This window comes from Trachypithecus francoisi, unplaced genomic scaffold (assembly GCF_009764315.1).
Source record: "Trachypithecus francoisi isolate TF-2019V2 unplaced genomic scaffold, Tfra_2.0 Lachesis_group20, whole genome shotgun sequence".
Taxonomy (NCBI): Eukaryota; Metazoa; Chordata; class Mammalia; order Primates; family Cercopithecidae; genus Trachypithecus; species Trachypithecus francoisi.
The window spans coordinates 18,937,484-18,952,444 of NW_022681466.1; the positions used below are offsets into that span (position 1 = coordinate 18,937,484).

At 42.8% G+C, this 14,961-nt stretch overlaps 1 protein-coding gene across 1 annotated transcript; it reads left to right on the forward strand.

The window, feature by feature from the left end:
- The first annotated feature begins 10,523 nt into the window (after positions 1 to 10,523).
- LOC117067015 (keratin, type I cuticular Ha4) lies at positions 10,524 to 14,782 on the forward strand. The gene is made up of 7 exons (XM_033183064.1): positions 10,524 to 11,026; positions 11,130 to 11,212; positions 11,704 to 11,860; positions 12,728 to 12,889; positions 12,973 to 13,098; positions 13,275 to 13,495; positions 14,303 to 14,782. Exons 1-7 carry the CDS (start codon positions 10,679 to 10,681, stop codon positions 14,388 to 14,390), a joined length of 1,185 nt encoding a protein of 394 aa, XP_033038955.1. The 5' UTR covers positions 10,524 to 10,678; the 3' UTR covers positions 14,391 to 14,782.
- Positions 14,783 to 14,961: the final 179 nt, after the last annotated feature.

The window sequence follows — 14,961 nt, forward strand, 5'->3', positions numbered from 1 at the left end:
TCTCCACCATAATTTCTCCCTTGATTCTTCTTTTTAAAACTCAAGTTCCAGGATGGATTTGGATTTGTGCTTTGCTGCGTGGCTTGTGAGAAGTCTCTGACCTGGAATTCTGTCTCTACTATGATTTACCCTGTGTCTGTGATTTCCTCCAAACCCAAGGTCAAGCTCAGTCCGGAGGCTCTCTCTCATGTTGCTTGTTTCCTTTTTCCACATCCTGCTTACGTATATTATTTTACAATAATACAAACATACTGCTAATAGCTCCTGTGGTAGACAGAATAATTGTCCCCTCCATCTCTCACCAAAATGTTCATGTTCTAATTCCTGGAACCTGGGAATATGTTAGATTACATATAAAAGGAAATTGAAGTTGCAGAGGGAATTAAAGTTGCGAATCAACTGACTTTATGATAGGGAGATTATCTCGGATTATCAGGTGGACTCAGGTCTCTTAAAAGTGGAAGAGGGAGGCAGAAGAGAGTGAGAGGGAGACGAAACTATGGACACAGGTCAGAGTGATGCGATGTGAGAAGAACTTGCCTTGTCCTTGCAGGATGTGAAGATGGAGGAAGTGCGTCATGAGCTAAAGAATGCAGGTCGTCTCTAGACCCTGGAGAGAGCAAGGATTCCCCTTGGGATTCTTTAGAGAGGAACACAACCCTGCCAGCCCTCTGATATTTTCTTATTATGGTAAAATATGCACAACACAAAATTTACCATTTTACCAATTTTTAATGTACAATTCAGGGGCATTAAGTACATCCACATTGTTGTACCCTATGCACAGATTCCCACTAATTTTTGGCAAGTCTCTTCAGGAACTGCCTTTAGATTCAGTTATGAGTCACAATTCTATGAAGGTGGTTTTAAAAATGATCCAACTTGATTGTCTACATCACTCACAAGGTTTCTCTTTGGACAGCTTTAAAAAAGTCAAACCTATCCTCAAAGACCAAAGGTTTGCTATCAGCAAACTGGATATTGAAAGGATACAGACATTAACAAAACAGAAATTTCTAAATATGCTTTGACTAGAGATGGCATCCTGGAATAAAGGAAAATTCTGGCTGGAGGCAACATTTATAGGATCTGTAAATTCTGCCATGTTTTCTAAACCATAAAAATCTCAATCATTATAGCTATACCTCCCCTTGAACATTTCCAGGTGGCTTTCAAATTATTTCCAGGTGCTCTGTCATCATCATCAGACACATGGCAGGATGGTGGTTCTCAGCCTTGGCTGTGTTTGAAATCACCCAGGGAACTTAAAAAATTTTTGAGGCTTGAGTCTGCCCTCAGGGAGTCTGATTTAATTGGTCTGGGATTCAACCCTGCCACTGGGAGTTTTAGAAGCTCTACAGGTGATGAATCTCCAAAAGCCAGGTTGAGACTCACTTACCAAAACCTGGATTCTAGTTCTAACATTGACACCCTTAATAGCTCTGTGTTTTCGGATAAGACATGTGGCTTCTCCTAGCTGTAGTTTCCCCAAAGGCAAAGTGGAGATAATCATGTCTTCTCTATTTACTTTATAAACTTGCCAAAGGAAGCATGGAAAACTGTTTATGGAAACACTTTGCAGACCACATATTTTTATTAGGATTATTGACAATTTTTATTATTGCTGGTATAGCTAAACTTCTTAAAAGTAAAAAAAGTATAATCATTTTCTTTTTCTTTTTGGCTTTAGGTTCAACAGCAGGATTTGCTTATTGTCCTATTGTCTTTCACATCATAAATTCTTTCTTCTTTAAACCCAGCTCTGCACCAGGAGTGTATGGTCAGCTCAGCATTATTTGATTCCTTTTGACCCTAGGCTCTTCTTGTGATGGGTGGGAGGGCAGCTCCTTTTTCAGTTGTCTGGGCTATTTGGCATGTCTGATGCTCTTTGGTGACCTGTTTTATTGCCTCCTGAACAATCTTGGTCTAAACTCTTAGCTGGCGGGATATACCACTCTCCGACCTTTGATTTTTCCCTATGCTTATCTCCTGGATATTTTTGCTGTTTCTTTTCCTTTCTGTTTCCCTGCAAATTTTATGTTTACTTTGGGATAGAGCTAAGGCACTTTTTTTTTTTTTTCATCCTTACATCTGGAGTTAAAGCCATCATATAAGTTTTTTGAGGCCTGAGGCTGCTGTTAGCATCTGCAGGCAGAACAGCAGGCTGTCCAGGAGTGCTCAGTATTTTCCTCTATATAAGCACATCCCATTACTTCCAGGAGCCAAGCCATGCCATGATAAGCTTGTGGGATTTATTACCTTTTTTTTTTTTTTTTGAGATGGAGTCTCACTCTGTCACCAGGTTGGAGTGCAATGGTGCAATCTCGGCTCACTACAACCTCTGCCTCCCAGGTTCAAGCAATTCTCTTGCCTCAGCCTCCCGAATAGCTGGGACTACAGGTGCCTGCCGCTACGCCCAGCTAATTTTTTGTATTTTAGTAGAGACGGGGTTTCACCATGTTGGCCAGGATGGTCTCCATCTCTTGACCTCATGATCTGCCTGCCTCGACCTCCCAAAGTGCTGGGATTACAGGCGTGAGCCACTGTGTCCAGATGGGATTTGTTACTTTTTAAACTCCTAGTTTGTTGAGGAGTAAAGCGATGAGTAGGAAGCCTAGGTGTGTCTTGTCTGTGTGCTCATAGCTGGTATTGGAATCCATGATCTCTCTTCTGCATTTTCTCCCAGCTGTTATGTTTTGTCACAGCCTGGCCCAGGTCAGTGTCTCATGTCTCTAACTCACAATAAATATGAAGGGTCAGGCCGACTGGAGCCTGCTTACTTGCATCATTTTGAATGAGTTAAATTTCCTCCCAACATTTCAGATTCTTCATCTCTGCTACATGGTGACAAAAATGGAATCTGAACACTCAGGTTCTGGGGTGAGGATGAAATACTATATGCAAAGGTACCTAGTAGACTATCTGACTAAAGAGTGATCGATTGATATTCATTTCCTTACTAACTTATTGTCTGGGCACTAGTTTTCTCCTCCATAAATTCAGATCCTTCTAGCTTTAGAATTATTTGATTCTAGGAAACTGAATTTACTTCTAAGATGAACTTTTACAGGGTTAAAAGCTCATGGTTAGAAGGGTAGTCTTTTTTCCAAGTTCTAAATGACTTAGGTCATGTGATTGTGCATTTTCATTTGCTTAGATGTTCAGAAAAGACAATCTAGTTTCCAGATTGGATCAGTTGTGCAAAAGGATGATCATTTCCCTGTGGAGAAAAGTAAATGAGTAAGACTTGGCCTTAGTTCAGGGAGGTACCATAGAGATTAGCTGGGTGCCCAAAGGCTTGGGCAGAGAGGCCTTTGGAGGAATGATGGAGTATGAAGGAGTGGGGAACAGGGCCCTAGAGGGAACCAGAAAGAAAAACTACAAAGTAAGGGGCGATGGGAAGCAATGAATATTTCCCTCACAAACCAGAGAAACCTCTGTGCCAAATATAAAGGTTTTGTACTATGTTTAGGTGTTCATGATCAGGAGTCATAGACCTGAACTGTCCAAATCCCTGTTCCACCATTTATTGCCTGTATCTAGGGCAAATTTGGAGCCTTTCCCCATTTGTTTCTTTATCTGTAACATGGGAATAATAGGCCAACCTTATAAAGTTGTTGGGAGAATCAAATGAGACATGTGCCAAAGTGCTTAGTGCCTTGTTTGGCATCTAATAAGCCTTGATGAGATGGCAGAATCATCATCAACAACAATACTGCCATTATTATCCTTATTACAAATGCTTGCACAGAGCTATAAGGCTGGAAGTTTCCGAGAGGATAACTAGAGCCCATTTCAATTCCAGTACCAGAAAAGAGGTTTTGGTGATATTACAGTTTCATGTGGAGAACTTATCCTCTTCAAGAACTACCCCAAATAAGATAACCAAACTCACAAGATCAGGAACTTAGCAGAGAAGATAGAGGTAATGGTTGGTTATCTGCCAAATTCCTATTTCAGCCACTAAGTTAAGGTTAACATTTGCATTTTGATGGTTAATTTATGAATAGAGTTCTGTGCCCCTAGTACTTACAAGGTAAGTGGGTGAAGTTTGAGCACCACTGAGTTGTGATGGGCAATGGGCAATTTGTCTGCTTAACAAAGTAGAATTTTCACAAAATTCTTCATCTGAGCCACTTGGGTCGACAATAGGAACAATGAAGTTTACGGAAATAAACATCATCACTCCCTCCCCCAAACATGTTCACACACAATACCTTATCTTTTGAAAAACAAAACAAAACAATAACTATGAGGTAGGCAGCATTATTATTATTTCAGTTCAAGAGATGAGATAAACAAGACTCAAAAAAGGGAACGAACTTTTCTGAGCTCATATCATATGTAAGGATGTAAATCCTGGTCATTTACTTTCAAATTTGTGTTTTTTGGAGAGTGACATCAGCAAGATGAGGGAATAAGCAGCCCTGGACCCTCCTCACCATCATGGACACACTGATTCAATAATAATACTCTGATAAATTTTATCTGTGAGAAATTTAGTAAGAATTTGAGAGGCTCTTGCATCCTGGATGAGTGTAAAACCAGTCAAATCAAAGTTGGTAGAAAGATTTTAAGATACTCTATCACAAGAATCCCTGCTTTCTCAGCACAGTGTCATATGGTTAGGAAGAAAGCCTCAGCTCCCAACTTCTTTGCAGGGAGAGAAGGAAATAACTAGACCATACATCGAACATTCAGATTTTTCTGAGGGCTGCCAATGCACTAGCTTCTGTCTTGCCTGTCTTAGAATACAGATGGAATCCAACATACTCCAGACATTTAGGAGCCATCGAGAACAAAGAGGGCAATTTGAACTAGCACATGGATATTCACCACAGCCCTCTCCCCTGGCCAAGTTCAGAGTGAGCCAGTGAAAAACCCTGGGTCCCAGGCTCTCCCTGGAGAGAGAAAGAGTTAGACCTTGTGTCCAATATTCTGACTTTTCTGTGGACAGTATCAGGGATGGGCTTCTGTCTCACCTGTGCTAGAGTGCTGATAGAAACTAGCCATACTCAACATACCTGGAGGCTGCAAAGATGGTGGTTTGGACTAGCACAAAAATTTGAGAGGTCCCCAGAATCTCTGACTGTGCTGATTCATGAAAGTCTTCTCCAGTACAAGGCCAGTCCATGAAGATTGGGAGCAGTGGCTGTTTTATCTAATGAGCAGACACCAGCACAAAGATCCAAGGATAATGAAGAAACAGGGAAATATGTCCTAAACAAAGGTACAAGATAGATCTCCTGAAGTTGACCCCAATGAAAGAGATACACAATTCACCTGAAAGAGAATTTGAAATAAACATATATTCAAAATAGAGAATTCAAAATAACCATACAATCATAGGCTGGGCATAGTGGCTCAAGCTTGTAATCCCAGCACTTTGGGAGGCCAAGGTGGGTAGATCACTTGAGGTCAGGAGTTTGAGACCAGCCTGGCCAACATGGCAAAACCCCATCTCTACTAAAAGCACAAAAGTTAGCTGGGTGCGGTGGTGCGCAACTGTAATCCCGGCTTCTCAGGAGGCTGAGACATGAGAAATGCTTGAACCCAGGAGGTGGAGGTTGCAGTAAGCCAAAATCATGCCACTGCACTCCAGCCTGGGAAACACAGCGAGACTCTGTCTCAACAAAACAAAACAAAACAAAAACAAAATAACCATAATAAAGATGCTCTGCAAGGCCAGGAGAACAATACACAAAGTGGGAATTTTCAACAAAAAGGCAGAAAATACAAAAAGTACCAAACAGAAATCACACTGCTGCAAAATACAACAACTGAATTGAAAAATTCAATAGAGGAATTCAATAACACACTAAATCAAGCAGGAGATAGGATCAGTGAACTCAAAGATAGGCCATTGGAAATTATCCAGAGGAGCAAAAAGAAAAAAGAATAAAAAAGAGTGAAGACGAGACGTATGGGACATCATCAAGCAGACCAACATTCACATTAGGAAGATCCAGAAGGAGAAGAGAGAGAGAGAAAGTTTAGAAAACTTATTAAAAGAAATGATGGCTCAAAACTCCTGAAACCGGAGAAAGAACATTGACAGCCAGATCCAGGAAGCCCAGGGTATCCCAAATAAGACGCCCAAAGAAATCAAAGTGATACACATTATAATTGAATTGTCAGAAGTCAAAGACAAAGAGGGAATTCTGAAAGCAGCAAGAGAAAAGTGCCATCATTACAGGGGAACCTCCATAAGGCGACTGTAAATTTCTTAGCAGAAACTTTGCAGGCCAGAAGGACATGGGATAATATATTTAAAGTGCTGAAAACCAACCAACCAACCAATCAACAAACTGCCAAACAAGAATATCATTCCCAGCACAATTATCCTTCAAAACTGAAGGAGAGATAAAGACTTTTATAGATAAACACAAGCTGAGGTAGTTCATCATCACTGGACCTGCCTTACAAAAAATGTTAAAGGAAGTTGTTTAATTTGGAACAAAAGGATGTTAAATAGTAATATAAATGCATGTGAAAGTATAAAACTTGCTGGTAAACCTAAATATATTGATAAATATAGAATACTGTAATACTATAATGGTGGTAGGTAAATCACTCTTTTAATTCTACTACAAAATTTATTTATTTATTTATTTATTTATTTATTTATTGAGACAGAGTTTCACTCTTGTCACCCAGGCTGGTATGCAGTGGTGTGATCTCGGCTCACTGCAACCTCTGACTCCCAGGTTCAAGCCATTCTCCTGTCTCGGCCTCCTGAGTAGCTGGGATTATAGGCACCTGCCACCACGCCCAGCTAATATTTGTATTTTTAGTACAGACGGGGTTTCTCCATGTTGGCCAGGCTGGTCTCAAATTCCTGATCTCAGGTGATCTGCCCTCCTCGGCCTTCCAAAGTGCTGGGATTACAGGCATGAGCCACCACACTTGGCCCTCTACTATAAAATTTAAAAGATAAAAGTATTAAAAATAACTATAACTATAAAAATAGGTTAATGGATACACAATACAACAAGATATAAATCATGACACCAATACATAAAATATGTATTGGTGGGAGAAGCAAAAGAGTAGTTTTTGTATGCAGTGAAAGTTATCAGCTAAAAATAGACAGTTATAACTCTAAGTTGTTTCATATAAGCCCTATGATGACCACAAAAAAATACCTACAGAAGATACACAAAAGAAAAAAAAAGAATAAAAACATATAATACAAAAATCCATGAAACACAAAGGAAGTCAGCAAGAGAGGAAAAGGAGACAAAAGAACTCTGAGAAAGACAAAAGAATTAACAAAATGGCAATATTAGGTCTTTCCTTATCAATACTTTATTGAAATGTAAATGAATAAAACTCTCCAATCCAAAGACATGGAGTAGCTGAATGGATTTTCAGAAAACCAACAAGCTCTATCTACATGCTATCTAGAAGAGACTGACTTTAGATTTAAAGATAATGTATAGGCTGAAAAGTGAAGGAATGGGAAAAAAATTTATTCCGTACAAATGGTAACCAAAAGACAGCACAATGGCTATACCTCTATATCAGACAAAATAGTCCTTAAGGCAAAAACTGTCACAAAAGGCAAAGAAGAACATTACATAATAATGAAAAAATTCACCAGGAAGACATAACAATATATGAATGCAACATCAGAGCACCTAACGTATATAAAGCAAGCATTGACAGAACCAAAGGGAGAAATAGACAATGCAATAATAGAAGAATTCACTAACTCACTTTTGGTAATGAATAGAACATTCAGATAGAAAATCAACAAGGAAACAACAGACTTGAACAATGCTATAGAACAAATGGACCTAACAAACAAAATGTTCTATCCAGTGGTAGCAGAATACATATTCTCCAGTGCACACAGAACATTCTCCAGGATAGAGAATGTTCTCACATGTTGGGTCACAAAACAAGTCTTAACGAATTTAAGAGGATTGAAATCATACTAATTGTCTTTTCCTACAACAATGGAATGAAACTAGAAAACTAGAATGGAAATAAGAAAAAAACTGAAAAATACACAAATATGTAGAAATTAAAAAACACATTTAAATAATCAATGAGTCAAAGAAAAAATCAAAAAAGAAATTAGAAAATATCTTGAGAACAATTGAAAATGAGAACACAATACATCAAAATTTACGGGATGCAGCAAAACCAGTACTAAGAGGAAAGTTTTTGTATATGTATATAAACTTATATGTAAACATATACACACGCCTGCTATGTACCTACAAAACTTAAAATTTAAAAAATTAAAAAAGATAAAGAATAAACTAAGCTCAAAGTTAGCAGCAGGAAGGATATAATAACACTTTTTGCTCTAAGTGTTATTATGATACTTATGATAAAACTTAGAGCAGAAATAAATAAAAATAGAAATAAATAAAAATAGAGACTAGAAAAACAATAGCAAAAAATCAATGTAACTAAGAGATTTTTTGAAAGGTAAAGAAAATTTACAAACCTCTAGATAGACTAAGAAAAAAGAGGAAACAAATTAATAAAATAAAGATGTACTTTTCTGCTGCTCTCATGCTGCCTTTGAAATTCAGATGCATCCTTCTTTAAATGATTTGTATTGTGTTCCACAAATAATCTTTTGGGACTTCTTTCTGAAACATGACTTTGTTTCTATGCAGAACAAAGCAAAGGTAGAGTGACAGGGAAAAGAAGTGAGGTAGGGAAGGCTATTCTGTTAAGAGTGATTACTGGGCAATAGAGAGGCTCCCTAGGTTATGGAAGAGTCAAAGGGTAACTGGATCCCAGAGGTGATGGAGAGAAGCACACTTACCAGAGACAGTGTCTACTTATAGGGACAACAGAGTAAAGCTACATTCTCATGGGCACTGTGGTTTGTCCTGGAAGCATCTTAGGCTGGCAGAGTCATACCTCTAGGAGAGTTAATACTCTAGAAAGAGGAGCAAGTCTAGAAATAAGATGATAGAAATTTCCAGAGAACTTGAGAAAAAGCCACCATGGATACAAAGGTATCTCTGAGCACCTTGTTCCAATTTTCATTTCTTGGTGAGTCTGTGGTATTATGCTTCATATTCATGCTTCAGTGCTGCCGTCTGAACTCTCACTGTTCCAGACTGTTTCCAGCATATTTTTTCTTCTAGATATTTCTACTCTTGCTCATCTTTAGAGAGGCTGTTGCTTCACTACAAGTTGGCAAACTTTTTAATTTTAGGGCTTTGTGGACCCTATAGTCTGTCACAACTACACAACTCTGCCACTGTAGCGCAAAAGCAGCCATATACAATAGCTAAAGAAATGGGCACGGCTGTGTTCCATTAAAACTTTATTTAGGCCGGGCGCCGTGGCTCAAGCCTGTAATCCCAGCACTTTGGGAGGCCGAGACGGGCGGATCACGAGGTCAGGAGATCGAGACCATCCTGGCTAACATGGTGAAACCCTGTCTCTACTAAAAATACAAAAAAAACTAGCCGGGCGACCTGGCGGGCGCCTGTAGTCCCAGCTACTCGGGAGGCTGAGGCAGGAGAATGGCGTGAACCCGGGAGGAGGAGCTTGCAGTGAGCTGAGATCCGGCCACTGCACTCCAGCCTGGGCGGCAGAGCGAAACTCCGTCTCAAAAAAAAAAACAAAAAAAAAACTTTATTTATTGCTGGGCGCGGTGACTCATGCCTGTAATCCCAGCACTTTGGGAGGCCGAGGTGGGTGGATCACGAAGTCGGGAGTTCAAGACCAGCCTGGCCAACATGGTGAAATCCCGTTTCTACTAAAAATACAAAAATTAACTGGGCGCGGTGGTGGGCGCCTGTAATCCCAGCTACTTGGGGAGCTGAGGCAGAAAATTGCTTGAACCCGGGAGGTGGAGGTTGCAGTGAGCTGAGATCTTGCCACTGCACTCTAGCCTGGGTGACAGAGTGAGACTCTATCTCAAAGAAACAGAAAACAAACAAAAACTTTATTTACAAAAATGCAGCAGGGTAAACTTGACCTGTGGGCTGCCGTTTGCAGATGTTACCTTTTAGGTATATTCCCATCCATTCAGTTGGTTTCCATTTTACTTTCTCATTTCTCAACCATGAACATGCCATTGTTTTCAGTCTCTCCATGTGCTGGCAAGTTCCCTAAATCCCAACCAATAGTAAGGCTCAGGATCCTTTCAGCGAATACAGGTTGAGTTTCTGCTATAAAAACAAATTGAATGCTGAAACATGATGAATGTGGGAGGAAAGAGTTACCTGGAAGAGTAACTCTCAAAGCTCTCTCTCAGAGTTCTCTCTCTGGGGAGAAAGAACAGTGGCGGAACCTCCTGGGTGAGGAATCCCTGATTCCCAAACAACTCCACCCCATGTCCCTGGATGTCCTCCTCTCGGAGTAATGTGGACAGCCTTTTGGGGCTGTGATGATTCTATCTCCTATGAAGCCATCTGATGAAACTCTGATTTCACCAACCACTAGCACCCAGGAAGAGCCTGGTGTGACATAAGCTGAATGGAATAATTTTATGGGTTGAGGGGGGACTCTTTAGAAGCATCTAACTAGCATATTTTGGAGAAAAATTAGCTGAAGCATTAGGAAAGGAAACTATGCGTATGCCAAGCCCCCACCCACCGTTAATAGTATAAAAGGACCGTAGAGGAAGGAGAGACTCAAACCCGCCCACATCCACCTCCAGCAGCTTACCTGCTTTTCCATTACCTGTCCCAGCACCATGTCTTACAGTTGTTGCCTGCCCAGCCTGGGCTGCCGCACCAGCTGCTCCTCCCGGCCCTGCGTGCCCCCCAGCTGCCACGGCCTCACGCTGCCTGGGGCCTGCAACATCCCTGCCAATGTGGGCAACTGCAACTGGTTCTGCGAGGGCTCCTTCAATGGCAGTGAGAAGGAGACCATGCAGTTCCTGAACGACCGCCTGGCCAGCTACCTGGAGAAGGTGCATCAGCTGGAGCGGGACAATGCGGAGCTGGAGAACCTCATCCGGGAGCGGTCCCAGCAGCAGGAGCCCTTGCTGTGCCCCAGCTATCAGTCCTACTTCACGATCATCGAGGAGCTCCAGCAGAAGGTGAGGGGGTCGGCCATGTCGGGGGCCAGCAGCAGCTAGCTCTCTTTGAACAGTAAGACATTCTCAAGTTCAAGTGTACCTCATGCGAGAAATTTCTTTTCAGATTCTGTGTGCCAAGGCTGAGAATGCCAGGCTGGTGGTAAACATTGACAATGCCAAGCTGGCCTCTGATGACTTCAGAAGCAAGTATGTTGAACTTCAAGATCCCTATGGTTCTTTCATGGCCCTAGGGACCTACTATTGCCTGGAAGAGAGGAGAAAGCCATTTCTCCTCCTAGGGCTGGTTACGTAAAATCAGTTTCAAACAGAGACCTGGACTCATATGCTGCCTGCTCTTTGGTCTATACTGGTCTTTTTGGAAGTGTTTGTTAAACCACAAAATTCAGAGATTGAAATGAATTGTTCCTTGGGAGTTGATTTGGTGGTATATTAGTTAACGAAACTGAGAGCACAGTGAGACACTTCATCTCATAGTGCCTGTGGGCTCCTCGTGGTGTTAGGGTGAGTCAGGGAACCTCTCCAGCCTGTCCGTGGACAGCTTGACTAAAACATATGGAAGAGAAGAGGCAGAAAGCTGTGTAAGTTCAAGAAGATTCAGGTCAATTCTACCCAAACAACACGTGAGAAGGGAAGGTGGTTTTCTTTTCTGACTTATCCTCCCACTCCGATGCATGCAGATACCAGACAGAGCAGTCCCTGAGGCGGCTGGTGGAGTCGGATATCAACAGCATACGCAGGATCCTGGATGAGCTGACCCTCTGCAAGTCCGACCTGGAGTCCCAGGTGGAGTCCCTGAGGGAGGAGCTGATCTGCCTGAAGAAGAACCATGAGGAGGTATGAAACAAATTCACAAAAGCAGGCCTCAGAGCTAAGCTACTAGTACTGGGAATCAGGAGACGATTACTGTCTGGATCCCTGGTCTGGGACCCTTCTCTGAGGAACTCAAGGTATTCTCAGAGAGTGATGGTGCTACATCCATATCAAGGAGTGGAGTGAGCTGCTCATTCTCCAGCGGCTGGGTGAGGGTTAGGCAGGTGTTGGAATTACTGAGGAGGGGCATCATTCATTCTCTGCTCATCACTGCTAGGTCCTGAATTTGGTGGTGGAGATGGAGGGACAAAAAAGAAATAAGACATGGCCCTTTTCTTCAAAGAGCTCATAGTCTAGTATAGAAAGACAGTCATATAAACACAGTGATGTAAACAAGACAGAGTGAAACAAGTACTATATGAGATGTACAAGCAGTATCCTCTAGAAATAATCCAGGTTGCCCAAGAGGAGATAGGGAACTCTTCTCAGATGCAAAGAGGAGGATTTCAGTATTTGGGTGTTTCAGTCTGCGGGAAGAGGTTGAACTAAGACACAGAAGTGGCAGGGCAGGGTGTATCTGGGTATGGCTGGGCATGCAGTACCTCCAAGGGTGTGGTGAAAGTGAAGATGTGATGGGAAGCGAGGAAGGACTTGCATATGCCAAGGAGTTTAGACTTAGTCTTGTAGAGGGTGTAAGGTTTCAGTTTCTATGGGACAACAATTGATGTGATCCCTGTTGGAGTTTATTGCTACAAAATGTGTGTGTCACTCTTTGGAAATGATCAGAATATTCCTTTCAGTGCTTTCTGGGCAGTATTGTGCTCCTTTTCCTGGAGCAGGAAAATGGCAGATCCATTGCCGTAGGTTCATTGTTTCCCTTTTCTCCATCAGGAGGTCAACACCCTGCGCTCCCAGCTTGGAGACCGCCTCAACGTGGAGGTGGATGCTGCCCCCGCTGTGGACCTGAACCAGGTCCTGAATGAGACCAGGAGTCAGTATGAGGCCCTGGTGGAAACCAACCGCAGGGAAGTGGAGCAATGGTTCGCCACGCAGGTGGGCATCTAAGCACTCAGGACCCGAGGTGCCCCAGGGCCCTGGAGGCAGGGTCTGATCCTTTCCCCACTTGGGTGTTTCAGACCGAGGAGCTGAACAAGCAGGTGGTATCCAGCGCAGAGCAGCTGCAGTCCTACCAGGCGGAGATCATTGAGCTGAGACGCACGGTCAATGCCCTGGAGATCGAGCTGCAGGCCCAGCACAACCTGGTGTGTATTGTTCAGCCCTGCTGGTGAGCGATGGGAAGTTGGGAGGCAGAGTCCCAGGGATGTGTTTGGGGCCACACACTCTCCTTAGCTCTTGGAGCTTGTGACTTCCTTGGAATCCTATGAAGAAACCCTTTGAAGGAGCAGCTCTCTGACATTCCTGATCTTCCCCACCACAGCGAAACTCTCTGGAAAACACGCTGACGGAGAGCGAGGCCCGCTACAGCTCCCAGCTGTCCCAGGTGCAGAGCCTGATCACCAACGTGGAGTCCCAGCTGGCGGAGATCCGTTGTGACCTGGAGCGGCAGAACCAGGAGTACCAGGTGCTGCTGGATGTCCGTGCCCGGCTAGAGTGTGAGATCAACACGTACCGGAGCCTCCTGGAGAGCGAGGACTGCAAGTGAGTATGGGGCAAAGAATGTCTGGGAAGAATGTGTACAGTGGGATATTGTAAGCACACAAATGTTGGCCATATTTTCAACTAGTCAGACAACACACATTGACTGTGTAGTGTGTGTCCAGTCATCTGTGATAGCTAAGCAAAGGGAGGCCAAAGGGAAGGGAAGAGCCCCTGCCTCAGGGGGCTAACAATGGAGGAGTGGTGGTAGGAGCTGGCCAGTCTTAGGAATAACATTTGTGTAAGGCACATTAAGTTCCAGGAGACCTCAAGTGTATGAGATAATATTTTTGAAAAGGACAGTTTTTCTACCTCTGCACATGGCATTCTGGGAGAGAGAGAGAAGCATTTGGTAGTAATTGGAACTTGATTCTGGCCAGGTGCAATGGCTTATGCCTATAATCCCAGTACTTTGGGAGGTTGAGGTGGGTGGATCGCTTGAGGTCAGGAGTTCAAGACCATCCTGGCCAACATGGTGAAACCCCATCTCTATCAAAAATACAAAAAATTAGCCAGGCATGGTGACGCATGCCTGTGATCTTAACTACTTGGGAGGCTGAGGCAAGAGAATCGCTTGACACTGGGAGGCGTAGTGAGCCTTGGCTCCCACTTGCAGTGAGCCAAGATCGCGCCACTGCACTCCAGCTGTCTCAGAGCAAGACCCTATCTCAAAAACAAAACAAAACAAAAAGAACTTGATTCCAACTAACTCCAACCACTGAGAATTCCTAGGTTGTGTCATTAAGCCCAAGGTAGTATGTGCATTAAAACCTCCTCCTAAAGCCATTCTAAACCTCCTTGTCCTTCTAGGCTCCCCTGCAACCCATGCGCCACCACCAATGCTAGTGGCAACTCCTGTGGATCCTGTGGCACCTCTCAAAAGTGTTGCTGTAATTGAAAAGTTTGTATCCTCTTTGAAGGCATCTACAGAGCCATTTAGATCAACCACAGGAAAGATCTTCAAGTTCTGACTTTTCTGGAGCTCAGCTGACATCAAGAAACCTCATGTTACCTACTATGTTATTTCTAGAATGCTGAAAAACTTTCCCACCCAAGCAAAGACACACATCATCAACTTCCAATGTCTGGACGACTTCTTCCTGTTGAGGGTCGAGCCTCTTTGTTTCTGAAGACGTTCAACTCCCTGTAATCTGAGCTCCAGTTACTACTTTAGGGTGTTTCCTGAACGTACTGCATTTCCTGCTTTCCTTTCTTCTTTGGCATTCTCTGGAATGCAAGGAGAGGACTTCATTTACTTCCCAATAAACTTCATTTCTGTGGCATAGTAAATGTTTCTCATTCATATTCATGCATTGTAAATTACTCATCATGGCTGTTTCATAAAAATACCCCTTCATTAGGAGAATAGAATGAATTAAATGACTGAGCCAAACCTTTATGCTTCACCAGAAACACTGACGTAGACAGGGAAGGACATCATTTTGGGAGACTCCCACCCAGGGTAGGCC